We start from the raw sequence: 26,929 nt of genomic DNA, 5'->3' as shown, positions 1-26,929 counted from the left end.
TCCTCCTGCCTCCCCTTTCCCTCATCCACCCGCTGGCCTCTGTGGAAGCTCTGCCATAGCCACCAATCTACCACTTTCATTGTTTATACCGTTACAAAAAACCCCCCCATTGGGCCATAAAAACGAAAAATCGCTATGGTCATGCCATCAGTTAACCCTTCATGTGCCAGCTGTGGCACACGTGCCCAGGGTTGCCAACCCCTGCTGTAGTATATTAATAAGTGAGCTTTATAGGGTCTGGTAGGCTAACCCTTACATTTTAAATGGAGCCAGGCTCTGTTTCCCTCTGTTTCTACTCTCTAAGCTAACTGTATCCTGTATTCACCTTAACACTAAACAGAAGGATTAATTAAAGCAAATAGGATTTTTAAAAGCTTTCCCTTTGAAAGATTCACTCCAAGAAAGCGCACAAATAAATGGCAGGAAGGTGACTGTGCCCAGTCATTACAGATGAAAACGTTGGTTGGTTGGGTAACAGAGATAAGAGGCTGCCAACAGGATGTACCGGTCGCAGAGGTTAGTGTCCATGTTCTCTCCATGTTTTTTGTTTTATACAAGAGAATGTGAAAAAATGAAGATGTTGAGACAGAACATCCCAGCAGAGAAATGTGTACTTTTCCAAACTGAACAAGATTTGTGATCCACTTCTATTCTGTAGAAATAAAGCACTACTTCAACAAAGTGTCACCTTCATTTACTCAACAGATAGACAGCACACCCACACAAATAGCAGCGAAGACAGTGATATTTCAAAATCTTTTATTTTTACTTTTTTCAGTCACACCAACATTTGTATTGTCAAAAACTTCCCGAGTTCAAAATAATTTGCACGAGTCACAGTCATATATAAATCTGTTCTACATATCTGTATTACAGTTTTTTTTAAAATAACATTCATGTTAATTGGCTTAATCTCTGATTAAGTCAAATCTGAGTCCCCTCCTGTTCATTTCACAACTATTATAAATGTTTCGTACTTTGTCTGTTGTGCAGGATGAAATCAACAAAGCAGTGCCAGTTTGAATCAATCCATGTCCACAATTTCCTCTGTTAATCTGAACACCCAGCAGGTACATTTGAGTAACTTTGATTCAGATGGCCTGTTATTCATAGATTTGTGAGTGTTTGCAAATACGATGCAGTATCTGTCTAAATTAACTGCATTTTAAATTTAGACTCATTAAAATCATCAGTCACATAAACTAATATCAATCTCTAGTGCATCAAATTAGAGTGTGTGATGAGGGAAAGAAATGCAGGAAACTATGTGGTTGCTCTTGAGTCTCAGCACAAACAGACAAAAAGCACAGTGAGCATATTACAGTATGGAGCAATCCTGTGTTCGGATCACCATACTCTGGTCCAAATCGCTGGAATGTCTCTGAATGAAAACAATTTGACAGAAAATAAGATATTACAGGGGAAAAAAACTGAGAAAGAGAAAATATCCGCATCACACAAGACATGACGAGAACGACTGCAGGAAGAAACAACAGAATGGAAGAGATTTAAGGGTGACCTGTTCTTTAAGTAACTGCTGCTACATTCCTTATCCTTTCTTTTTTTGCAGAACATTTCAGGGTGAACATGAACATTTGCTAACCCATGTTTTCCTTTTCGTCTCTTTTGAAACTTCTGAAACACATAATTTGCACCTCTCTAAAGTTTTCTTTATCACTTAAACAACGAAACATGGGGCTGGAAGTACAGTTGAATTTTCACAGATGACAAAGTACATTTCATATCAGCTCAGCTTGTCTTTATAAGTTTCCTGATTGTTGTAAAATGTTGTGCTTTGAGCAGATACAATAAACACTAGTCCTACTAAAACTAAAAGGAATAAAGGGACAGGGGGAGGGAATTATAAATACAAAATAACTACTTACTGCCTACTTTGTAGAATATGCACTAAACGGGTTTGGAAATCTATTTGAACTTTGCCAACCAGATGTTCATGTTACTGACATTTAAATCAATCATGCATCAAACTTATACACACAGACAATCATACAAAAGACACTAAAAGCAAGGGTAGACACACGCACATACAAACACACACACGCATACAAAACACACAGACTCACTGAATCTGAGAACAGATTTCCAAAAGACTGTTTTTAAGTCCTAAAAACACGTTTTCAGACGCGTTTCTAAACCCTAAAATGTAAATAATTTCTACCAATAATTAAAGATTTTTTTCTTTTTTCACTTCATGACGTGGCTAGAGAGCAAAAACCATTTGATAATTCCTAAAAAGTTGCTTACTTGCAAGTTTATCATGTTACAAACACACTTTGTTACAGCGACGCCACACTGAGCTGTGTGCATCAGTGTGTGTGTGTGTGTGTGTTTCCTGTTAGGCTTTGATAAACCCAGATGTGCTTACACACACACACACACACACTCTCACAGATTATAAGTGTCACATCTGTGTGGGCCTTTTCTTGACTGCATCCTCTCTGAAGGAAAAACAAAGAGGGAGAGAAAGAGATACAGGGAGAGGGACTGCAGGATCAACAGGACGTTAACCCCACACGTGTATTTTGATCGTCCCTCGGGTTTAGTCCATAACTCCGCTTGCTCTCCTGTTAGCGTGCCACCTCTACGTCCCGCCATTGTACGAGTAGTCTGCCTTGTTGTGCATCACCAACTTATTGTCCACAAAGTAGAAGCTGTCCGACTGTGTCTCATACGGGTGCAGGATCATCTCTCTGACTGCAAGCAGACAGAAAACATTGCAGCTTTTAGAAGACCGGCTCCTAATCTACTCTGGTCAGAACAGAAAATAATTTTAAAAAGTAAAAGCAACACCTTCATTGGGCCTATTATGCAACTGAATTGCTAAAAATTTTATAAAGTATGTAGTTTTAAGAGAAAAAAGTGTAAACCCAATAAGATGCATAGCTGTCATTCTAAAATGATTGAAAGAAGTAAACATAATGTGACTTTAATACATAAATAACTGGTAAATATGTATTCAAGACACACTGAGTTCACTTAATTCACTTGTTTGACTGACAAATATGCCCTGTAGTAAATTCACTATGTTGCTTACATTAAACCTGTGTCATTTACTTAGTTTATATGTCATTACAATACACGATAGGCTAAAGTATTTTTGAATGTTTTCTCCCCACCCAACTTAAGCTGACAATTAAATATCTGAGTAGCTACTCGATAAAGCTTCCTGAGCACCGAAGCTGTCAGGTACTTCCTGATTCTCAGGAAGCTTTGGTGGCTTCTTCTCTATTGCCACCATGAGGTTGCCAGTTGTAGTTCTGAGCAGGGCTGGACTGGTAATCTGGCATACCAGGCACTGGCCGACAGACCAGCGCACTGGCCAATGCCTGGTATTGCAGATTACAGCATTTTGGCCCACTCTTCTTTAGTTCATTGAGGTTTGAAGGCATTTGTTTTTTCACAGCTCTCTTAAAGTGCCACCACAGCATTTCTATGATTTTGATGTCTGGACTTTGACTGGGACTTTTTCCATCACTCTATTGTAAAGTTTCTGCTGTGCTCTGGATCGTTGTTCTGTTGCATGACCCAGTTTTTGCCAAGCTTCAGCTACCAGACAGATGGCCTCACATTTAAGTTGAGAGTACTTTGGTACAAACCCTTTATTGAACAAGATTTCTGGACTTGTTTTGTAAAAAAATAAAAAATAAAAAAACCCAACCCAAAATTGGGTCTGTGGCTCAAATTGGTTGAGGAGTATGGATTTTTTTGCCCATGTTCAGACAACAGTGCCTCGTAAAAGCCTTGTGCTACCGTGAAAGAGTCTGAGATGCTGCTCTTGGTTTCTCTGTAGTTTATCTAAGCATTGCACCTTGTGGTAAATATGCTGGGACATCCACGCCTGGGAAGATTAGCAAGTCCCTTGAATGTTTTCCACTTGTAAATATACCTTCTCACTTCTGAATGATGGACTTCAGATGATGACTTGGAAATGACCTTAAAACTCTTTCCCAGACTGATGAGTAGCAACAACTTTTTCTCAGATATTATTGCTGATTTCCTCCTTGGCATTGCGCAAACACACACCTGATTGCCCCAAACCTGCAAACTGTCAAAACCTCTGCTTTTATAGAGGTGCTAATACTTGCAGTTCATCAGTTATTCAAGTGCATTTTTTTATAAGCACTTGGTTTCTCCTTGCCCTATTAATCCTCGTGGAACTTCTTACTTGATTAAGACCTGCTAAGGACCAGATGATTTTCTATAATATATATATAAAGCCTTAAAAGTTCAGTTTAATTTATATAGTGCCAAATGACAACAATAGTTGTCTCAAGGTGATTTATATTGTAAGGTAAAGATGCTGGAATAATAGACAGAAAATAGAGAAAACCCCAACAATCATATGACTCCCTTTGAGCAAATGCTTTGGCAACAGTGGGATGGAAAAACTCCCTTTTAACAGGAAGAAACCTCCAGTAACCCCAGGCTCAGGGAGGTTCAGAAAGAAGGTAAACAGCATGTGTGCATGCTGTTTGTTCCACAAGACCTATATTCTAGTGGGTGCACAGACTTACTGATGTCTTCAGACAGAGGTGGGAACTCGTAGATGTGTTCACAGGTGTTCTTGCTGCTGGGCATGCAGAAGCCAAACTCAAAGTCAAAACTCTTGAGCAACTTCTCTCTGAAATAGTGCCTCTCAATCATCCTGAAATTCTCTATCGGTCTGTCTCCGACTGTGAACTCAACACTGGAAGGAAAAACATACACAGACAAGGTTCAATCTTTCCTTTGTTAACCGTGTCCTTGTCAATAAAGATTCACACACATTCTCACTTACGTGGCTCCAACTTGCCGCAGTCGGAGAAACGCAGGGGTGAACTGGTAACGGACGAATCGGCCGGCATTTGGGTCAATATCCCTCTTCTCACTTCCTTTATCTGAAGTGAAGACCAGTTTGCATGGAGCAGATTAAAGTACAAGATAAACCTTTGTAGATGGAAGCCTAATAGAAATGGCAGATTTATATTGTGCTGGATGGCACCAAGTAGGAAAAATGTATTTATTTGGTGAAGAAAAAGGACAGATTTGCTTTCCTAACGCATCTTATCATTTTTGTTGTCTTCCTTCAATTTGAGCCCTACTTTTGTAGCTTAGTTCCTCTAAAAGGATGGGCTGTGGTTGACTCTGTTTTTAGAGGTAAATAGGCCAAATCACTACTCAAACTACAGAAAGTACAAAACACATTATCAACCCATCCTGCAACGCTCTCACTTTGAAATCTCCTAATGTAAAGAATATTTATTATATATATTATTGTATTTAACAACAACTATAACGTAATGTCTCCCGTGAGCTGCTGATTGGAAGCTGGTGAATAAACAATATCGATTTCTATTTGATTAATTAGCTCACAACAGTCATATTCAAAGGGATTATAGAGCTGTAGCTACAATATAGTGTATTCCAAACAATTTCTTAAACATTTATGTAGTGTTTGAAACTCATACGCTTTACAGCATTTCATGATGGAAATTTCTCTTTTTTTTAATAAATAGTTGACAATGAAATATATGAATGCAGAAGACAGAAGACTGACCTGTAGACGGGGGTTTGGTGATTTCAAACAGCACTGTGCCGGTCTCCATATCTCTGATCTTGAACCTGGTGAAGTCGATGTTGTAAATGTTCTCCTCTGGGCTACACAAATAATCTGAGAGGGGGAGAGAAAGGAGGTAAAATAGTTATAGATTAGACACAAAAATGAGAGTTTGCAGGAAGTTTACTCCCTACTAAATACATCTTAAGGAAATAAGTATGTCTGGGTATTGAAAATCAATACCTTTTGAGACTCAGCAAGCAGAGAGTATTAAAAATTCACAAGTAGCAATAGAAGGGGAGGACAGATTGTGTGTTTCCTCAGCTTATTTAGGAGTAAAAGGTTATTTTAATCAACCTGAAACCTCCAAGGCAGTAAAACAAAATCAGTGTAGAAGTGCAAAAAAAGCAGTCTGCTGGTCTTCACAGGTCAAGTTGAGTTTGTCTCTAAAACCACAGAGAACCTTAGAACAGAGAAAAGGGCGTTTGCTGCCTGGTACAAAACCGCTTCCGTCTCATTTTCAACTTTCCAATTAAGGTTAAGCAGTAAGCAACATGACTGCTGACTGACACAAGCGGCTGTAGCTGGTAAATGTTTGTTAGGCGTCACGTCCACTGTTTGTGATGTGCCTTTTGGAGAATTGGTGCATAACTGTAAACACTAAACATTTAGTCTTTTAATAATAACTAGGACTGCCACAGTCAGCCAGGTGTAATCTCAAGTGTATTATTAGAGCCATTTCTCCACGAACACACAACTGAAAGGGATCATTTACAAGAGCTCGGTTTCTACTTGTTAGCAACTGACTAATGTCTTAAAAAACTCCTATCTTGCATTGTTGGCACAAATCCTGATGAAAAACTGTTAGAGGAGCCACTTCCTCACAATTGCAATTGCAGGCAAACACCCACAAGCACCCAGTAAGAAAGAGAAGTGAGTTATTTTTATTCCCTTAATCCTTCCTGCCCTTACCAGGCAGTGTCAGTGCTTATTAGACTTCCCCAGCAGAGCAGACACTTCCTGCTTCCTGGCTGATCTGATACCACGGGAAGGCGAAACTGTAACATCTACCTATCGGCTGCATGTATGATGAGGGGAATTTTTTTAATGGATGGGTCATTGAAGGCTCAAGGAGCCAAAACAGAAACCCAGAGTCACACAGCAAGTTTAAAAGATGTCACAGCGTTTGCCTTGTTTGATCTTAACAGATCGGCACTTGTCGCTGTATGTTCTGCAGTTTCTCTTGATGGGCATGCTCTTTTCACACGCACACATACACACACACACAAACACACACAAACATGCACACATACTCATCTGCTGTGTCAGCTGACGATAAGCCAACCACATCTGCCTGCTCAAATCTGCAGTGAAACAGTGGGGACACTGCTGCTGCCTCGGGGATGATTAATCGCTGACGAGGCAGCTCTGACTGACCAATCAGCCCACCAGCTGTTCTTCATAACACACTGACAGCTAGAAATGCCGGATATCTCCAACACCAAATAACACATCTGAGGTCAGTGTGCTTCCACTCAAAGTTTAGGCAGTATGAGTTGAATTCAATTAAATTCTATTCGATTTAAATAGCATCAAATCACAACAACAGTCGCCTCAAGGCGCCTTATATTGTAATGTAGACCCTACAATAATACATTCAGAGAAAAACCCAACAATTCTGACCCCTTATGAGCGAGCACTTTGGCGACAGCGGGAAGGAAAAACTCCCTTTTAACAGGAAGAAACCTCCGGCAAAACCAGGCTCAGGGAGGGGCGGCCATCTGCTGCGACCGGTTGGGGTGAGAGGAGGAAGACAGGGACAATAGAATAGCAGGACCACAGCTACATAGCCTGCTGTAAGCTGCAGAAATCAGGTGGTATTTTTGACTAATAACACCTTGCTTGAGGTGGCTGTAGGACAGTAGTTCTAAGTCACAAACAGCAGACAGACTCAGTGCGCCTGTTTCCCACCAACATGGTGCCTCCGAGCAGCAGGGCCGGCTCACTGTCAGCGGACACCACAGTTGTGCCTAAACTCTGGTTTCCACACAACCAGAGCTATGTTTAAACCAAACATACCAAAAAGCATTTCTTTAAACAGAAACAATGGCGCACTGAATGCTGCTTCATGTTACACAGATGTTACACCTGTGGTAGGTGAGTCACTGTGTGTATTGTCTTATGATGCATAACTTAGGTAATGCTTCTGACACGCCCACTGAATGAGCAACAACCTACAAAAAAAAAAAACAAGTTGTTGGACATTGTTTTCAGGTCTGAAGGTCTTTCAAAGTTTTTCTTTAGACATTGGCTGCTTTCTCAATCATTTTTTGTCCAGTCCTTGCACCTGACCATTTCTAGAAGAATGCAGTTTTGTGTTGTTTTATAGGCCACTTCACACCGACCTATGAATCATTCAAGCATAAAAAAAGCACCTAACTCAAAGGATGAAGCAGTGTTCTGTCTGCACAACGGGCAATTTAGCTCACAGCCAAATTGATGCCTTTATTTGCTCCCATTTCTGTAGCCAAAGATAACAATTTGACGACATAAAACGTAGTTATCAGATGAAAACTTGGCATGTTTCAGAGGCCGTGTGTCCTCATAAAAATGAGGAAACTGGACAAGTGGAGGACAACAGAAGCAGAGACAGTGACAGGTGATACCAAACACGCTGCCAATGCATTAAAATCTTACCTTATATAATGTCTTTCAATGTATCTTTGCACGTTTTAATAAATCGTTGGACCTGTTTCCCATTTTCCTATCCAGCTGTGAAGGAATGAGGGTGGCTCACAACTGTAGTGTGTAAAAAAAAACACAAAAATGAAGAGTGAAAGAAAATAGATTTTGAACTGACGTTTAACAAGTTGCCCCACATAAAAGAATCAAGTAGGAAATAATCAACCATAAATAACTTACATATTTACTAGTAGCTTAGTAGTAGTTCACCAGTGTGACTTCATGGTGAATGTACCTGGTTTAACGTGTTGGCCTGGAGCAGTCAGGATGAGAACTTTACTGAGCTGGAGCTCGAGAGTCTGTTTATTTAAACGTTAATCCCAAATGGAGGATTATTCACAATGCACCCCCGTGTGTTATTCCTCATGTTTATGTATGAAGCATCCCCCAACGAAGAGCCTCACCCCCAAGTCGCAGCATGTTGTCAACTGCATTTACTGCATGCGGTGAGCGCGCCTGACAGAGTTGACGTTATTCACTGTGACACTGTGATGCCTTTGCTACTCTGTCAGTCTGAATGCTGAGGTCGGCTCTTCTAAACACATCAACTCTGCATACCCGGCTTCATTTAGTACCACACAACACCTGACCATCCAAACCGCCTCAACACACACACACATGAAACAGTCACACTAGCATAAACATTCCCAGCAACCACATAATTTTATTTAATAACATGCAATATTTGTGCCTGCAAGGTGTGGGATTTTTATTAGCAGATCTGCATTTGTGTGTCTGTGTGTGCTGCACACATGTATAATGTAGTCTGTTGTGCCACAGCTGGTGTTGTCCTTGTCCTTTTGCTAACCTACTGCTAATAGTTACCTTTGAGCCTCCTAATTAAGTCCCATGAGGACAATGAGGCTGAAAGCAAGACAATGGATTTGTTGTGTGAGACTGTCTGTGGCTCAGTGTCCTTTCACAAGTGTACGATCTCACTTTGCCTTAAACACACACAGACACCAACACACACAGAGCCATCTGAGGTTAACTTGCTCCCAGAAAGAAACGAAGCTGCCAGCAGACTTCAGTTTATCACTGCCAGCTCTTCTTCTGGGCTGTGAACACCTCCAGACAGAGCATGTCCCAAGCTTTTAGAGTTTGTGCGTATGTGCGTTTGTGCGACTGATCAAATTTAAGTGAATTCAAAGCGTGAAGTGAAGTGGTCACCGCAGTCAACACTGAATTATGGTACGTGCTGAAGATGACAAAAACCTTAACCATTGAGTGCTCGCTCTGCTGCTGGGAACAGGAAACTCATCTGCAAACCACTTCTCAAACTTAAATGTCAGCTGCTTTTAACAAAATCCTCAAGTGGCTTTTCACTTCACGTCCTTCACAAAACAAAAGTTTGCTGATCAGAGCGTTCAGTGTCTTATTCCCACTGCTTATAGGTGCATCTTATTCGTGCACATGAATGATGCCTCGTGCTGATATTAAAGTATGTCCTCATGTTATTTTACAGCTTCGCTGCACACATGAATACTAGAAAAGATAGACACAGTGAACAGGCTCTGTTTGGATGATGAAGTATTTCCTTTCATTTGTTCACCAGCCCACATTTTAGGAATCGTGGGTTTAAAGGGGATCTATCAACGTCATTTTCAGATCTATCTTTTTATTCTTGGACTCTTGTAGAAAAACTTTGTATGGAACAATGCTCATTGATCATATACTGCCCTTCAGTTCAACCCAATCCATACCAAGCCATTATCCTAATTTTCTTCTCTCTTCAGGCCAACTTTGCTCTGATTAGATACCACTTGCAAATATTAAGTTTGACCAGCAGGTGGGTGGGGCTTTCATGCTCACATATTAAGGATATTTGCTCTCCAATATTAAAGAGAACAAATTAGAGCATTTAGAGCAGTCTGAAGCCTCAGACTCAAGAAAAAGAAAAAAGGCTGTAGAGGACGAGTTGAGCTGAGATTTTCACCCACTTGCAGGGTTAGCTAACATAAAGGAAATGCTGACTCAGTCTTTGGTCAGAGGAGTCTGAAGTGGCACTCTTGATTTGAAATAATTTACTGAGTTACATCAAATTATGGTAAACAGTTTATCTTTTTCTTTTTCTTAATTTATTGGCCAAAATACTTCTAATGTCCCTCCCTCCAAAATTCAAGCTGTGTTAAGGCATGGTAAGGTTAACATTTACCAGGCCACCTGCTCTACAGGTAAACATGAAAAGACACCAAAACCAGAGAGAGAAAAAAGCAAGCAGGGGGTGGAAACAACTGCATCAGAGAGCAGCAACAGATCCAAGAAAGAGTTGGCCCTCAGGGAGTGAGGAAACCTCACACCCCCAGAGAGTTTTCCATTAAATATCCTCACAGGTGGGCCCGGTTGTGCCAGAAAGGTTTAATGATGGATAAAGGAAAAATGCAATAATTTAAAGCAGCATCTTCATAAAAACAGGATGAATTGTTTTTATGAAGGCGTAAACTGTTAGGTCATTTGTTAAGACCTCCAACAAAGTAACTGCTCTACGACTTTTTGCTGTAATATTAAAAGGAATCTGGGGTAAACTCAGGTGATGGGCCTGCACAGAAATCTTTACAAAATAAATAAACCGAGTCTGTGACGCTGCTACTCTTTCAAAAGAGCAGGTAAATATCTTAATAAAAGCCTTTAAAGCCACACACACACACACACACACACACACACACACACACACACACACACATACACACACACACACACACACACACACACATACAGAAAAAGATGCCTTCTACAGTAAACCAGAAAAGTGCTCCAAATTTAATAATTTTAACTTAAGGTGATTTCAGATATCTGTCCTCCTGAACATTCCCTGCAGAGATCAGCAGCTCCGAGTCGGACTGGGTCAGGTTCACAGTTCAACACATACTGCGCCATGTGGCCCAATTACACCAAAATAAACAGTTCTGAGCTTGTTTTAGCTGTTCACCCAGTTAACACTGGGACAGAACAAATTTAAGGAACCTTCCAGTATCGGTGGCACATAAAAAGGCTCATAAACACAACAGCTGAACCTAATAATGGTATCTAGTTCAGCGTGTCCCTCTTTAGATGCTGATGGATCGCTCCAGTTTATGTTTTTTCTTTACCCTTGCTCATTAAACAGCACCGTTAAACTGAAATACCCTTTCCTGTAAATGACAGCAAAAAATGTCACAACAAAAAAACTGACAAATTTAAAAACTTAGGCAATAGATAATGATTTCAATGATTAATCAACAAAACGAAAAAGAAGAAGAAGCTCAACGAGCATGCAAACAGGCCTGTTTAATGTGTCATTGTTGGTCATGTGATAAATGTCATATCATCTCTCAGAGAACGAGTGTTGAGAAATTGTGCAACAGCTGAAGGGGGGGAAGACTTTCTCATCGTGTGTTGCTGCTTGTTTCACTGACAGACCACAGAGGCCACATAAAAAAAACATGAAGAGGAAAAACCTTTAAACTTGTGGCTGACCTGACCTAAAAGTAAGACTCTGAACCAGAACCAGCCTGAACTTTAAATACTGCATGAACAGAGATGCATTCGTTGTCTGCACAGTGCATCTGCACAGCAATGATTATTAGATCAGAATAGTCAAAAACTAACTGCTTACTTTCTTCCTTTTTTGGGTGACATGCTAGATATAAATATTCGAAAAGCTACATTTTATTTGTCTTTAAAGTTTTACATTTTATAAAAAATTTTTTTTTCTTAAAAAGCTTTTGCCATAAAAAATATCGGGCATCATCCTGCACTTAGAGTACATAATAATACATGTGAATGCCAAAGAAAATGACAGCAACCTCTTTGTATTCTAGTGAGCAGCAATCTGCCGGTTACGTAGGTGGGATGAGGAAGGCACTTAGGCCCAACTCAGCTCACATGGACTAATCCGGTTTAGTTACTCGTATGAAGGCAAATCCAACTAATCATTAGAGAGAGGGGGCAGGGCTGAAACTGTGTGTGTGTGAGAGAGAGAGATTGGGGTGACAAAGCAGGTGTGCTGTAAGGACAGTGAAGAGAAAGGCAGGAAGAGACGAGTGGCTAAAGAGACTGCAGATGTTGAATGACCAGAACCTGCAATGTGATGATAAAAGATGTGAAGCTAGAGGAAGAAGATGTGCTAAAGTGACATGTCATCATTACTCAGTCTGAGGGACTGAGGTTATTGGAAATGTGTAAAGTATGTCTACAGTACTGTGTGATGAGCAGATGAGCAGTATCTCTAAGTTACTTACTTAAAAAAAAAGAAAAGAAAACCTCCAGTAAAGAATTGACACAGGACCTGAGAGATACATCTGGCCCTTCAGTTGATCCTCTACTGTTCACCCTCATCAGAAAATAGTCTCAGCTGAAGGATGTCTGTCAAGAAGCCATTCTTAATGGAGGGAAACAGGGAGAAAAGGCTGAGGTTTGCCATTACACAAGAACTGGACCTAAAATCAGTATAAACAGGTCTGATGGAGGTATGAATCCAAATGTGAAATTTTTATTCCTTACATAATGTGTACATTTATCATCATTAGTATGTATGGAGGATATCAAGAGAGAGCTACAACATTGAGTGTCTCCAGACGTCTGTAAAACACACTGGAGGCTCCGCCATGGTTTGGGACTGCAGTTTAGCCAGTGGTGTTGGGGATCTTGTCAAAATCAATGAAAAAATACCATCAAATTTTCATCCACCAGGCATCTGGAAAACACGTGACTGGCAACAGCTTTATTTTTCAGCACGACAATGACTAGAAACACACTGCTGGTGCAGTAAAGGCATGTCTGGATAGAGAAACACACAGTGGAACACTATCAGTCATGGATTGGTCTCCCCAGAGCCCAGATATCAGCAATATTGAAGCAGAGAAGAAGCAAAGAAGAGCTCTGAATGTCCTTCAAGAGGCCTGGAGAACTATTACTGAAGACTACTTAATGAAATAAAAGGAAAAACCCACTAAGAGTTCAGGCTGTGTTAAAGAATAAAGGTGGTCATTGCTGTCATATTCAATTGTACAACCTCGGCACTTATTTCCCATTTTATTATAAAAATAAAATGCATTTTATATATGTAGTATTTACAAAAACATTGTACTACATTGTAGTAAACATAATCTGGTCTTCCCAGGGACGGTAGATGTAAACGAGCTTAATTTTGCTAAAAGTCTGTAAAATGCACTGCCGATATTAAGTCAATAACTAAAGAAAGAAAGAAAAATCGAAAAACAAGAAAAATCAGAATAAATATAACAGCTTGCAATTTTAACCTTTGTTTAATACGCGTATTAAAGTAAATGCATGTTTTATAACTATGACCAACATATGACCAACAGGTGTGCATTATGTTTTCTAAATACACAGCCCATCTTCATTATCTTACAATGAGCTCTGCAGGCAAACAAAACTGGTTTCATCACCCGCTACTTCGTTTAACTTTATAGTACGGAGGATTTAACTGCATCCCACCTGCACCGATGCACTGTTAAAATAGTACAAACCAAAAGACTAAGGTGGGTTGTTTATGCTCTGACTGTTTAACAGAGCTTGTGGGTTATAAAAACGTTTATTCAAATCATCCCTCGGTCAGACTTCACAGGTCACAGGTCGGTTCACACGGTCATATTTCTGTGACTGCTTCTGTCAAATGTCAGTGCAGTCAGTCCTCTTAAGATAGTCAGGAAGTTATACTTATTAAACCACTTTAGTGCTATCGATGAGTATGAATGAACATCACAGCATAGAGCTGACCAATGGCTCAATGGCTCCAAGTTGTCTGTATAAGAAACCCTAACACTACATTCAACCCATCATCCACTCATCCTCTAGGGAGGACTGTATCCTACAGTTTGACTAACTCAAGTCATTTGACATTGGCAGTCTTTATTTTGCATTGGAGAGACACTCAAACGAAAACCTGCAGCAAGTGGGGAAGTGGCTCACATGCTGCAATTCCACTTCACTGAGTTTGGAGTGCAGAAAACGTCAGATCGTTACTGGCTGCAGAATTGGAGGTCATCGCCAGGATGAGACAGCGACCAATGCTCCAGAACTATCGCTCAGGTTTCTGTGAAAAAGTTCCTGTCATATTCAATTTTGGCAGAGACAAAGTTTATAAAACTGTATTATTTAATCTTTCAGTTAAAAACATTAAATCCATGTCATTTTCTTCTACTCATTCAGTTCAGGGTCATAGTTGGGCTTGAGCCTATCCCCAGCTGTCACTGGGCAAGACTCAGGATACACCCTGGGCAGGTTGCCAAACTATCGCAGGCTAACACAGAGAGACAGATAACCATTTGCATCTATGGTCAATTTAGAACCCCCAGATAACCAAACATACACGCCTTTGGACCGGGGTAGGAAGCTGAAGCCCCAGCAGAACGTAGCGAGCATGCAAACGTCACCCAAGCCAGTCACTGGAATCAAACCCAGGACCTGCTTGTTGTGAGGATATGTTGCTAACCACCACCCCACTATACCACCCTTAAAAAGAACTCATATGTACATAAGCCCCAACATGCACAAAGAATTGAAATCCAGCCACAGGCCTTTAAATTCTTTTTATGATTTATTAGGAAATAGATGAGTAGTTATTAACCACAATGATGCACTATAAGCTGTCCAAATCACCCAATCTTTCCTATGCAGATCACTTTCTTAATTAGCTGTTTGATCAGAACAAGCTTCTTATTTTGTTTGTCCATCAGACCAAAATCATCAAATGCTCAATTTACTATAATATGATAAAGTCAAGCAGCAAAATCATCCCATCTGAGAAGCTGGAAACAGAACGTTAGAAGCAGCACAATAGACTGTTTTCTTACTAGAGTTATGATTCTAGTCCTGTAGAGTCATTAAAAATATATTCTTGTGGTTGTTATCAAAAAAACTGGGGGGCAGAAAAGCCTTTGAGGAAGTTCACAAAGACTCCAAGCAGCACCTGAGCATTTGCTAACCCCCTTTAATAACATGTGTATGAGCATTAAATCCACTCTGTAAAATATCAGTAAATATAGAGGAGGTTGGGTGTGGAGAGCTGAGGTAACGGACGCTGTTTACAGGAGTATAATCATCGGAGTAACAATGGTGTCAGTGTTTTAATGCCTGTGCTATTGAGCTGCCCAAATGTGAAACAGCTGATGCCAATCAGCTAAAACAAGCTTATCCGCACTGAACTAATGCTCTGCATGGTCACATTGCCACTGCTAAACTCAAAGCAAATACTCACTCCAGTCGGCATGACTGGTTTATGTTGTTTAGTATCATCCACGTCATCTAATAATCAAAAAGAAATTAAAATAAGTGAAGACATTTCTGCAGCTATTTAGGAAGTTTTTCCACTACATTGTTTGCACTCACCAAACTGAAGCAGTCCATAAACTTAAAACTCAAAGTTTAATACTTTTGTAACAGCCAAAACAATTAGTGTGAAGTTTCAATAATTGTATCAACAAACACTTAATTATGTTGGAAAAATACAGCAGATATACCTCAGGCCTCTCAGGGTTCTTATCTATATCAAATATGGTGGTTGTCTAGCAACCAAAGTTTATGCACCTTCAACACCAGTGTCTTTTTAATTTCACAACAGTAACAACTTCTTTATATACACAAAACTTTCAATGCGCGTGACGTATTTGACATAACTGTATCGCCTAGCAACCACATAATAACATTAGCCTGTTAATATGTGGTTGCACTTGTAGCATTAATGCACCTATAACACATTACAAAAGCACAATTTTTATTTAACTTTCTTTATGTGTGACACTATCTGTGTTGCCTGGCAACCACAGACATGGCATGGGTGTGTACTAGATTTAATAAACTGTAACGTTATGCAGTTGCTGCTTCTGTGTAATAACAACTCGCTGCCTTTCTTTGTGACTTTGGGTTCTGGGTTACTTTGATAAACTGTTTTTTTCTATGCAGTGTCGTCACAGAAGTGCCAAAAACTGTATGTTGGTGGCTGCAACATTTTATAGAACTTATTAACTTCTTATTAAGTTCCAATAAGAAGTTTCATCACTTAATAACTGACAATTTAAGGAATGTATATTCTCTCTCCTTTTTTTTACACTGCAAAAGTAATAATTAAGAAATACAGCATTTTGATTCCCAATGATATACAAAGAAATGCAGCAAATCCTCTCATATAAGAAGCTGGGAAAGAGAATACTGGGCAGTTTTTCAGTATGTTTGCTGCAAAATGATGTGTTTTTTCAATTGTATTTCAGAGCTAAACAAAACAACAGAAATAGCAGTTAGCTGCTTCCCCATGAGACACAAAACACAATCACAATGTCAGCAGGGGGGCCTTTCTTACCGCTCTGAGGCTCCATGCTGACTTGACGGATTAAGTTTAGGATTCGGTTAAGAACAAAATCAGGATCAAATCAGTCAACTGGGTAGAAAGCCCGTTCTGTCTATGCAAATCCCAATCAGTCTCAGCAGCTTGCTTTGATTATGAATGGAGGGCAAAACGATTAGTGACATCTTTACGCTGCAAAAAAAAGCTACAAACTGAAGTTTCCCCTCGTGGGATGTCAGAGCTCCAAACAGGTTCAAACCACTCAATAACAACAAGAACAACAAAAACCTCTTTAACTCAAGACTGTTGTTAAATCTGGCTTGCCACTTAGAGAGGGACTCAATTTCAGCCACTAACAATCTGCAGCAGCAGAAAAAAATAGTGACAAGTCACAAAACAACAGAAGGGCCTCGGTGGCTCTGATATCTCAGGAGAGCACAGGATGTCTCCTGCTTGGTTTGACCACCAAAAACGAGGCCAAGCAAGCGTGAGTGTACGCATATCCAATTCTGTCCGTACAATCCATCACCTACACTGTTTAACATGGGAGAGGAGGCGAGGAGAGCAAGGAGGAAGTGTGTGGGAGAACAGAGATGATGCACACTCCGCTGGCTGTAACCAAGGGGAGATGCTTCACGTTGCTGTAGTGACTCAAGCGTGTATCCACGTTGCTGTGATGATTCACACATGCCTCCTCTTGCCTCCAGCTATGACGCTGCGAGATAGGAAAGTGAGTTTCCAAGACCATAACGGGGTCCGGCGTGGGAGTCAGAATCATTATGGTGCTCGCCTACGTGTCCCTGTGCAGCAACACATCACACACTCACTTATGGGATCACAGACTTGTCGATTAAAAACACAAAGATGCGCACACGTGTTCTCGATGAAGTCAAAACAAAGCTGAAATTACCCTAGTGTGTGTCTAATAATAGACTGCATAATGGACAATTAGAGAAACTACTAGAGTTTTCGATGGCTGTGAGCAAGATGAGCCAAAGGATGTTCCCAAAGCTCAGTAAGCTGTGATTATATTGGATTGGACAAGCAAAGACCCATTCATCATTACAGCTTTATCGTCCTCTGTTAATCTCATGCGAAACAAGAAAATAAGGAAAAGTAAAGCAGGGAATGAAGACAGGTGGAGGTTCCTCCGCTGTAGGAATATTTTTGAGAGAAGTGGAATGACAAGCGCTCACTGTATTGCTTGTGGCATCTCACGGGTGCATGTGAAATGAAAGCTTTCAGAGAAATAGAGAAGAACTGAACATGCAGAGGTGAGCCTAAAAATCCCCATGCAAGTTTCAAAATAGCAGTGAAAACATCCCACAGAGCATTTGCATGTTATCACACTCAGTATGTAATGCAAGTATGTTGTGTAAGTGAGGTATTACACTGGCCTTTAAATAGTCAAACGTCCCGCTGCCACCTGTTAGCTAACTAAAAGTGATAAATGTAGGAGTTCTTGTGAACATAAGAGCTTCCTGCCTGCTTCTCGGATGTTTAGAGGTGTGACATAATTTAAAAAAAACAGATGCATTAAGTAATAGGCTAATGTCATAAGCAGATTTCTCATCAGAAGGTTATGAAAAGGAACAAGCACATGAGTTTAAAAGTACCTAAAGAGACTAACATCTAACAGTAGGCAAATGTGACTACAGAGAGTCGATCATGATGTTTCCTGCATTTATAAACTGGCTTCAGCTTAAACAGCAAAATACTGCCTGCACACACTCATTACAGTGCTAGCAATAGGGATAGCTTATTATAACAAGTGTATTTATATAGTTTTCATACTTCTTTTTAAGCTTGTTTGTTATAGCATATTCACATTTTGCAACTTGTACACTGGCATGGGATATTTTTTCTTTGCCTCCTGTTTTATTTACATGTTTACTGAAGCAGAGGAACCACACAGACTGCTTTGAATGATGACCCCTGGGTCACCCAAACGTCTCCAGCTAAGACGCCCTGCTTAATTTAACAGAGATTAAAATGCAGAGTGGGTCGTCCAGTCTTTCTTTTGATCCCGGTTCAACATCTTCACTTGCACGCTGTCTGCATGCACCACATCATTCACCCACCTCCACTGCTTAACCTCCACATTACAGTGGTGGGCTTGCACCTCCACAGGTCGCAGGACTGAGATGCCATCAGAGAGAGCTGAATGCTCCTCTGCACACAAATCGTCAAAAAACGTACACCAGCAGCTCAGTGGAGAGTGGACCTCCAGTGACGCTTTATCAATAACGCTTATTCAATAGGGCCTGTATGGATTACATAAATAAGGGGACACGATAATGACGTGATGCATGACTCATACAAGAGCACCTTTTGTCCCCCTTTTCCCACTCACCTACCAACACAAGCAGCAGCAGCAGCAGCAACAGCACTGAACTTACTCTCTGTGATCTTCTGCAAGCCAAGAACATCCTCCGGAGTGATCACAGTGCTGGCGAGCAGTTGCTCCTCGGTGGTCACCGGGACCCCCACGTCGGTCGAGTTGCAGCCTTTCTTCACTTTCATCGCCGCCGTCTGCTTGGGGCTGCCGTTACTGGTGCTGTCTGTGCCGCTGTCGGTGCCTCCGGCGTCTCTGGCTGGATTACTACCGGCGGGCTTCTTAGCGCTTGATGGGTCCTGGCTGTTGCCTCTGCTGGTGCAAGAATAGCTCATTCTCCGCTCCTCCTCCCCCCTCTCCTAACCCAGGGCTTCCAAGATAGCTACAAAACAGTTGCCTCCCTCCTCTCCCTCCCTCACCGAAGGATGCAGAGTTGCTGCCTGTTATCCGGTGCTTAATTCAAATCCGCTTCGTCTTTCCCACAGCCTGTCTCCGCAGACGGAGTGTCGTGTGCGAAATGTGCCCCGGCTGTCTTCCTGCTCCAGCGCAATACGTGCGGAGAGCGAGCTGTCCTCCACAGCGTCAAACGCAGTTTGTGTTCTGTCAAGTGAAGCTGGACGTTTGTGGGAAAATCTGCTGGGTTTGAAATTAAAAGAGGCGGCAGATGGCTGTTGCCGTTGACGAGGTGGAGGAGGAGGGGAGAGAGAGCGTCTCAGTGGCGCAGAGACCGGCTGGTGCTTCTGCGCACAGTCTGCGCTACAACCGAGCTTTGCGCGCGGCAATCAGCGCGACAAACAGCTGATTGATATAAAACGTCTCCGATATTTGCAGCTAGTGAGGTGATTATTTGTTGATGGCGCAGGGGAGATATTAACCGAACAGCAGGCCTGTGTTTGACTTCTGCTTTGCAGGAAATGGCTAATTGCCAGAGTAACTAATTTGCTTCAATATTCACCAAAAATAACACTTTTTTTTTTTTTTTATCAATTTCTGGAGTCCAATGCATTATTGTTTTTATTTTTTGCTTTCATGCCGCTTGTAATTAAAGTACGCCAATTAAGAACAAACCTTTCCATATTATGCTCTCACACTTTTTTTAACCTTTATTTGCAGCAGACACACGCTCGCTGTTAACTTTTCAATGCAGATTTTTGATTCCCAAATAAATTAAAACCAACAGCCGAAGTAACCGCCAAATATATAATCTGTGAAACTTATCTCTCATGAATGATATGGCGTCATTTTGACCCACAAACAACACTACCCTTACAAAGAAGAAGGTGCAATCATTTTGTGGCGAAGTAGGTTTCATATATATCATTTTTTTATCCTGCTAAAAATCTCTTTTTTAAAGAGTGATCAGGACAAGAAGGCAGCAGAAACTGCAACAAATATAGGATAATAGTTCTATAAATATATTTTAAGTGGCCAGGAAGGACTGGGCTGATTAAAATGTAGGTACAATAATGCAGTTTTAAAGATGGAGTTTGATTGACTTTTCTTTAAAAAGGAAAGAAATCAAAGAATCCCAGCCTACATCAACAAATTCAAGTATTTGGGTACTGCTGTGAGTAGTGATGAAAGATCGTTGCATGAAATCAAGATCAGGTTGCAACAGCATCCTGGTAAAACGGAGTTTTTCCTTCACACTGTCGCCAAGTGCTTGCTTACTTTTTTGCTTGCTCATCTTATTGTTGGGGTTTTCTCTGTATAATTGTAGGGTATTTACCTTAATATATAGAACACCTTAAAGTGAATACTGTTGTGATTTGGTGCTATATAAATAAAACTGAAGTGAATCTAAGCTAGCAAACATTTAATTTAACTGACAAATTTCCTTCAACACAAGAAAGAGTCGAAGATGCCTACACATGGAAGCAAAGCATGGACAATGAACTAGAAAGCTATTGAGACTATCAATGCAGCAGAGACGTGAATATCATAGACCTGAACTGATTAACGAAGAAGTCTTTAAAAAAGCAAACACCAAAAGATCACTATGTAAGAACATCAGAGACAAGCAAGAGAAGCAAGATTCTTTGGATGCACTATGAGAACAGGAGGACTGGAAAGTGATATTACATCTGGAAAAATTTGAAGGGAAAAGAAGCAGCAGACGAAAAACCATCAGTCTGGACGAAGAAAACACAGAATGAGCTGCTGCACTGTGTGAAAGATAGGGCATCTTGAAGGACCATGATCTGCTTCCATTGTGCAAAGCAGTTAAGAAGATAGTTCACTCTTCACAACAAAGCGTTTTGATGAAAAGTAGTTAACATTAGCTGCAAAAGAAACCCCCTGACCCCCCATATGATGACATGCTGAGGAACTATAGATCTTTCTATTCAAAGATGATACTTAGTATTTCTTTCACAACTGAAAATATCAGTATATAATAAATGCCTGCTTTCATCTCAACACAACTATGGGATTCTGCTACTTTAGTTCTGTTATGTAGGTAAAAAACATTTGCAAGAATATTTTAATAGCATGCTTTTTATGGTTTTATTTAAGAAATGATGCATCTACTTATTCCAGCTCTGCATGTCTTGCAATTAGACCTAAATAATTCTCCTCACATTGATTAAGCGTACTACATTTTAACATAAAATGTGGCTCTAATGTGCTGTAATTTCTCAGAACTTTACTGTTAAAAACAACAACAACAGATGTTTTCAGATGTTTGAACGGCAAAAATGAAATCATTCTGGGGTGGGTTTAATCCTATTTCTGTCTTCCTTTCACTCTCTACTGATTCATGTAAAGTCTCTGCATGACTCACTGGAGATCTCAGTCACACATGACTATCCATCACAGCTCTGCAGTGACTCTGTGTGTGACGATAACGGTGCCAAACCAACCGTAACGGCAGTTTAGCAGCAGTCACAATAACAACAACAGCAGCAAAAATGCCAGCAGAGAGACTAGAGTATAAAAGATTCCTGATCCAGGAAGAGCCTGAGTCAGTGTGTGCACCTGCAGTGTGATGGGTTGTTAATATTGTGACCATTCTTTAAGTTAATATTAAAAAGGCCTTTAAACTCAGAGTTTATATGGAAATGTTGCACCCTAGAGGAAGTCAGGATTCACTGCAGAGATAATTTCTGTTACAGGTTTTTATTTTTTAAGATTCAGGTGAGTGGAATAAAATGACTTCCAATCGAAAATATCCAGATTTCATGCTTGGAAAAATATGTTCTAGGCAAAACTTTTCACTCAAGAAATATCAGAGGAGATTTGTAGGTGTTTGCTTCCTTCTTTGTAATTAGCACTCAATGTGCAGGCTTTTTGCGGGGCTGTTAAGTGTGGGTCTTTGACAGCTGACAGCAGGTGGTTTCAGAGTCTACTGAAGGCTCTACTGAGGTTTTGATATCTGTGCATGTGACACAGAGTCGACTATATGGACACGGCAGGCTCTTCACATCAGCCTGCTGAGTTTGCTCGTCTCTTTGTCAAGTCTGCGCTGCTGCTGCTGCTGCTATCATCAGCAGAAACACACGCACACATGTTCATATATCCCTGTCCCATCTTACATTCAGACCTCAACAAATCAACTCTGATCAGAAATAAGTTCACAGAAATGGACCTACTGCGGTATTATGTGTAAAAAGTGCACATGTATCTTGCTTTTGCTCTGTTATAAGCTTAATCAGGAAATTACATGGGCATCCACATGAATGCACACACACACACACACACACACACGGGCGTGTGCGCACACACACATGCACACATAGACAGAGAGTCTGGACAATGTGCTGACCTCAGTAAGCCATTTCTAAATGTTTATTGTTCAGAGCAGCAAGAGAAGAGAGAAGGGGGGGACAGTAGCAGCTGCTCGCTCTGTTTTCGCTCTGTGTTGTTCACTTTTTTAATGACACAGTGAGGAACAAATAATGTAAACAAAACTATTTATAATTCAGGCACTTTGAATAAATGTAAATAGAGTCTAAAAACCTATAAGATGCTTCGCTTAATGGGAAGAATAAAATTATTAAAATAAGAGTCTGTCTGCTTCATCTCTTGATCAATTTGTATAATATTCCCCTTGTGTTATAAAACCCAACTGCACCAAACTATCTGAAAGTGAAGCTGCCAGTTGCAGCTCACCAGTCAATGCCAAAGCACTACCAGACCTGCCAATCAGGCCTTTGAACTGGTGCCACTGGCCCCGGTTAACCTTTATTGTTGATTTATTCAGTCTTAGAGATATTTGAAAAATAGAAATAGCTACTGCCGTTCATAACAAAACATAAAAATAAAAATAGAAACAGTTAAGCGGAGAGCTTTGCTTTTCTGGGATTTCAAGCTTTCCAACAATGTCAGCACCTTCCTGTTTCAAATCCAGCATTTATAGCGTTGATCCAGTTTGTGTCCATCATCAAAAGTAGGTCAGTTAGATTCCTGATCTGAGTCTTGACCAACTAAATTCTCACATCTGATTAACACACTGCACTTGTAATAATGTTAACAGTGTGTGTGTGTGTGTGTGGGGGGGGACATGTAGTCACACACCTATGAGTCATACTGTAGTAATAAATAAATAGGATTTTAAATTTGATTCTGGATTTAACAGGGAGCCGCTGAGGAGAAGCCAATATGGGAGAACCTGGAAAGTTCATTCTGTTCAACTGGAGTTAGCATTTTTAGTGGGAGACCCACTCCCACCAGTTGGACAGAGTCAAATATCAGGGATTTGCTTACCTGGACGACTGTGACGACCATCAAGACCAATATGGGAGAAACATGCTATCTCTTCCTAGTTCCTGTCAGTCCTCTGGTTGCAATACTTTGGATCAACTGGAAGCTTTTCAGATAGTTTTGAGCACAACCTAATAATAATGAATTTCAGTAGTGTGAGCTAGGTGTGAGTGTGGTTTAGTTAAGCAAGAGGTTGGACACACCCTGTACAGGTTGCTAGTCTATTACAGGGCTATACTGGTTTGATTAGTCTAATAATAGTAATAACTGTGAGATATCGCTCGATCCATCCATTTTCTTCCATTTATCCAATTGAGGGTCATGTGGTGCAGGAGCCTATCCCAGCTGCTATAGGGTGAGAGCCGGGGTACATCCAGACACCATTATTTACTTTTCATAGTGTAATCACAAATTAACCCCAGCACATGTCTTTGGGGGAAAGCAGGAGTACCCGTAGAGAACCTCGGGGTGAACGTACCATCACAGAAAGACGGTGGATTCAAGCCTTCTTGGACCTTCTTGCTGTGAGGCAGTAGCCCTGATATTATTTGAAATCATAGAAAACATCACTTGGCTTTTGAGTGGATTCAGTGGTTTGCACAAGACTGTTGCTAATCCTCCACCTTTGTACCATGACTTTGAAAATCAAAGAAAACAGCCACATAAAGTATTTCACCGCTGAGCTGAATTTTTATGTGGGCCTATCTCATAATAGACCCACATGCCCGTGTGGAAAGCCACCCTCTCTTTTTTCCTCTAACATATAGATTTACCACAGAGGTGTATGTAGCGCAGTATAGCCGTGGGTCCTCTTTGTGTTTGTATGAATCACCGTGTGTCTGCGTGTTAACCCCTCTGTGGCTAAACAATGGAGTCCAAAGCAAAGTGCTGACATGAGTCCAGGCATGCCTGCCCCCCCCGGCCCCTGACACCCGTGGGTGTATATATACCCCCCGTCCACACTGCCTCCACACACTGTTCAGTGGAACCCTGCGACACACAGCTCACCAGTTTGGGTAGGTCCAAGTTGTTAAAGTAGTTACCAATACAGCACAGTTTCCCAGTCTATGAATGTAATGTAGCCTAGGCCTCTAATGCAACAATCCAACTAACAACAGGTGGTCTTACGAGAACAGAAGGAAGCCAGTGTACCTTGTTTTATTACATTAACTATAATATGAGGAAGTTATTTTAAAACAACAAGTGAAAACAGCAAAGAAGAGTGAGCAGGAGGCTTGAAGTGGTGTGACAAACCTGGGCTTTAAATTTATGGCACAGCAAACAGTGAGCCACAGGTTTTGTGAGTTTGACCTTCTCACATCATTTTCCGACTATTTATGTAATTTGACTCTGCAGGTACTGCTGAAAAAGACGACAACATGGCTTTGACAAACCCCATGCCCATGGGCCCTTGGAAGGTAAGCATATGCTTTACACATCATCTTGCAGGGATGCAAGCAGCAGCACAAGTTTTTAGTTTATGTACAGTAATATCTGATTGTAGTCAGTTCACCCTCTTTGCTTTTTGCAGATCACTGTGTACGATCAGGAGTACTTCCAGGGCAGGCGTATGGAGTTTACCGCCAGCTGCCAGAACATCATGGAGTGTGGGATGGAGAACATCCGCTCCCTGAAGGTGGAATGTGGCGCGTACGTATCCGATGAGCTTCCTTGCTCTTCTGGAAACCCTTAAACTGTTCAAAGAAACTAAAACGGAGTGTCTTTCCTTCAGATTTTGGGTGGTTTAGATAGAAGGTGCGCTCATTATTCTTTTCATTTGTTTCTGGCTTCCAGCTGGGTGGGCTACGAGCACTCCAGCTTCTGCGGCCAACAGTTCGTCCTGGAGAAGGGAGACTACCCCCGCTTTGAGGCTTATAGTGGCAGCAACTCCTACCGCATTGAGAGAATGATCTCCTTCAGGCCCATCTGCTGTGCTGTAGGTTAACACAGCACACTATAACGGCCATTAGCTGACATCAGCTTATTCTCAAATTCTGCTGAGACTTCTTTTTTCTCTCTTTTGCACAGAACCACAAGGACTCCCGCATGATCATCTTTGAGATGGAGAACATGATGGGACGTCAGTTCGAGATGTGTGATGATTACCCCTCCCTGCAGGCCATGGGCTGGTTTAACAACGAAGTTGGATCCATGCAGATTCAGAGTGGAGCGTAAGTTCACGGTCACTTTAGATCACCTTCACACAGCTGAAAAACACACAGCCACTAGAAAGCATTGACTGCTTACCTGATTCAAGCGTGTGTCTGTGTGCGTGTTTTCCTGCAGCTTTGTGTGCTACCAGTACCCTGGCTACCGTGGCCACCAGTACATCATGGAGTGCGACTGTCGCGGAGGAGAGTACAAGTGTTACCGTGAATTTGGCTCCCACGCCCAGACTCCTCAGATTCAGTCCATCAGGAGGATCCAGCACTAAGAGGGGAGCGCTTTCTTTAAACCTCCTTATCGCTCCACTCTTTCTCCCTCTCCCTCCTTCCTGTGCTTCCATCCCTCCTTATCCTTCTCCTCCTGTCCCGCAACCTCCATCTTCCAGCTAGTCAAAGCAGGATCTGGGACTGGACTTCAGGTGCTTACTGGCGTCAGTTGTGTCATAGCACTTTTTTTTTTAAAAGAAACATCATAAAAGAAAAGAAAGATGTAAGAAAGACAGACAATAGGAATGACAGAAATGAGAGAAAAAAGCTGAATCAGTGTGAAAGAGAGGTGTCATCCGGCGAGGCTGCAGAAATGCAAAAACAACACAGACTTTTTTGCTCTTTTTCACCACTGCTGGCATCATCATCATCATCGTCACTGTCTTCTACATCAACCAGACCACCAGTGCCGCTGTTACTGTGATATAATTACTGCCTGTGTTCAAGACGATGAATAAAGAGAATGAGCAAAAAGACAGAGAATCACAATGCTGACACATATCTCAGTTACATCTGTGTGTGCTTTTTGTTTTTGTTCTGATACACTTTAACTTTAAACCAGCCTGTAAAGCTGCATCATCTTATTGAGTGACTCCCCGAGCCAAAGATAGAGCTGCCAAAGTTTACATGAGGCTAAATATAAGAGGCTGAATTTTGGGTGAATGTGTATGAAATGGAGTGAAGCAATTTCCAATACAAAAACAAAGTGTGTAAAGCTCAAATAAACATGTCTTTAATGACCTGTTTAATACTACAGAAGTAGGCATTTTTATCTATTCTATAGCTGGTTAAATAAAAGTTTTGACAGAGTTAAAGTTAAACACCCACAGCAGCTGCAAACCCCCACATTACCTCTTAAATAGTCTAATTTAAGTACA

At 41.0% G+C, this 26,929-nt stretch overlaps 2 protein-coding genes across 2 annotated transcripts; one reads left to right on the top strand and one right to left on the bottom strand.

Annotated features, from left to right (window-relative positions):
- Window positions 1–745: 745 nt before the first annotated feature.
- unc119b (unc-119 homolog b (C. elegans)) lies at window positions 746–19,683 on the bottom strand. Its single transcript, XM_040032028.1, has 5 exons — window positions 18,983–19,683; window positions 5,558–5,671; window positions 4,799–4,898; window positions 4,536–4,708; window positions 746–2,715 (listed from the first exon to the last, which is right to left on the bottom strand). Exons 1-5 carry the CDS (start codon window positions 19,251–19,253, stop codon window positions 2,603–2,605), a joined length of 771 nt encoding a protein of 256 aa, XP_039887962.1. The 5' UTR covers window positions 19,254–19,683; the 3' UTR covers window positions 746–2,602.
- Window positions 19,684–24,998: 5,315 nt separating this feature from the next.
- LOC120734091 (beta-crystallin A1-like) lies at window positions 24,999–26,630 on the top strand. The gene is made up of 5 exons (XM_040032663.1): window positions 24,999–25,037; window positions 25,124–25,269; window positions 25,414–25,555; window positions 25,648–25,790; window positions 25,906–26,630. Exons 1-5 carry the CDS (start codon window positions 24,999–25,001, stop codon window positions 26,051–26,053), a joined length of 618 nt encoding a protein of 205 aa, XP_039888597.1. The 3' UTR covers window positions 26,054–26,630.
- Window positions 26,631–26,929: the final 299 nt, after the last annotated feature.

Source organism: Simochromis diagramma, unplaced genomic scaffold (assembly GCF_900408965.1).
Source record: "Simochromis diagramma unplaced genomic scaffold, fSimDia1.1 OVJJ01000216.1, whole genome shotgun sequence".
Taxonomy (NCBI): Eukaryota; Metazoa; Chordata; class Actinopteri; order Cichliformes; family Cichlidae; genus Simochromis; species Simochromis diagramma.
Note: the sequence above shows the minus strand (reverse complement) of the source record. Positions and strands in the feature narration are given on the sequence as shown.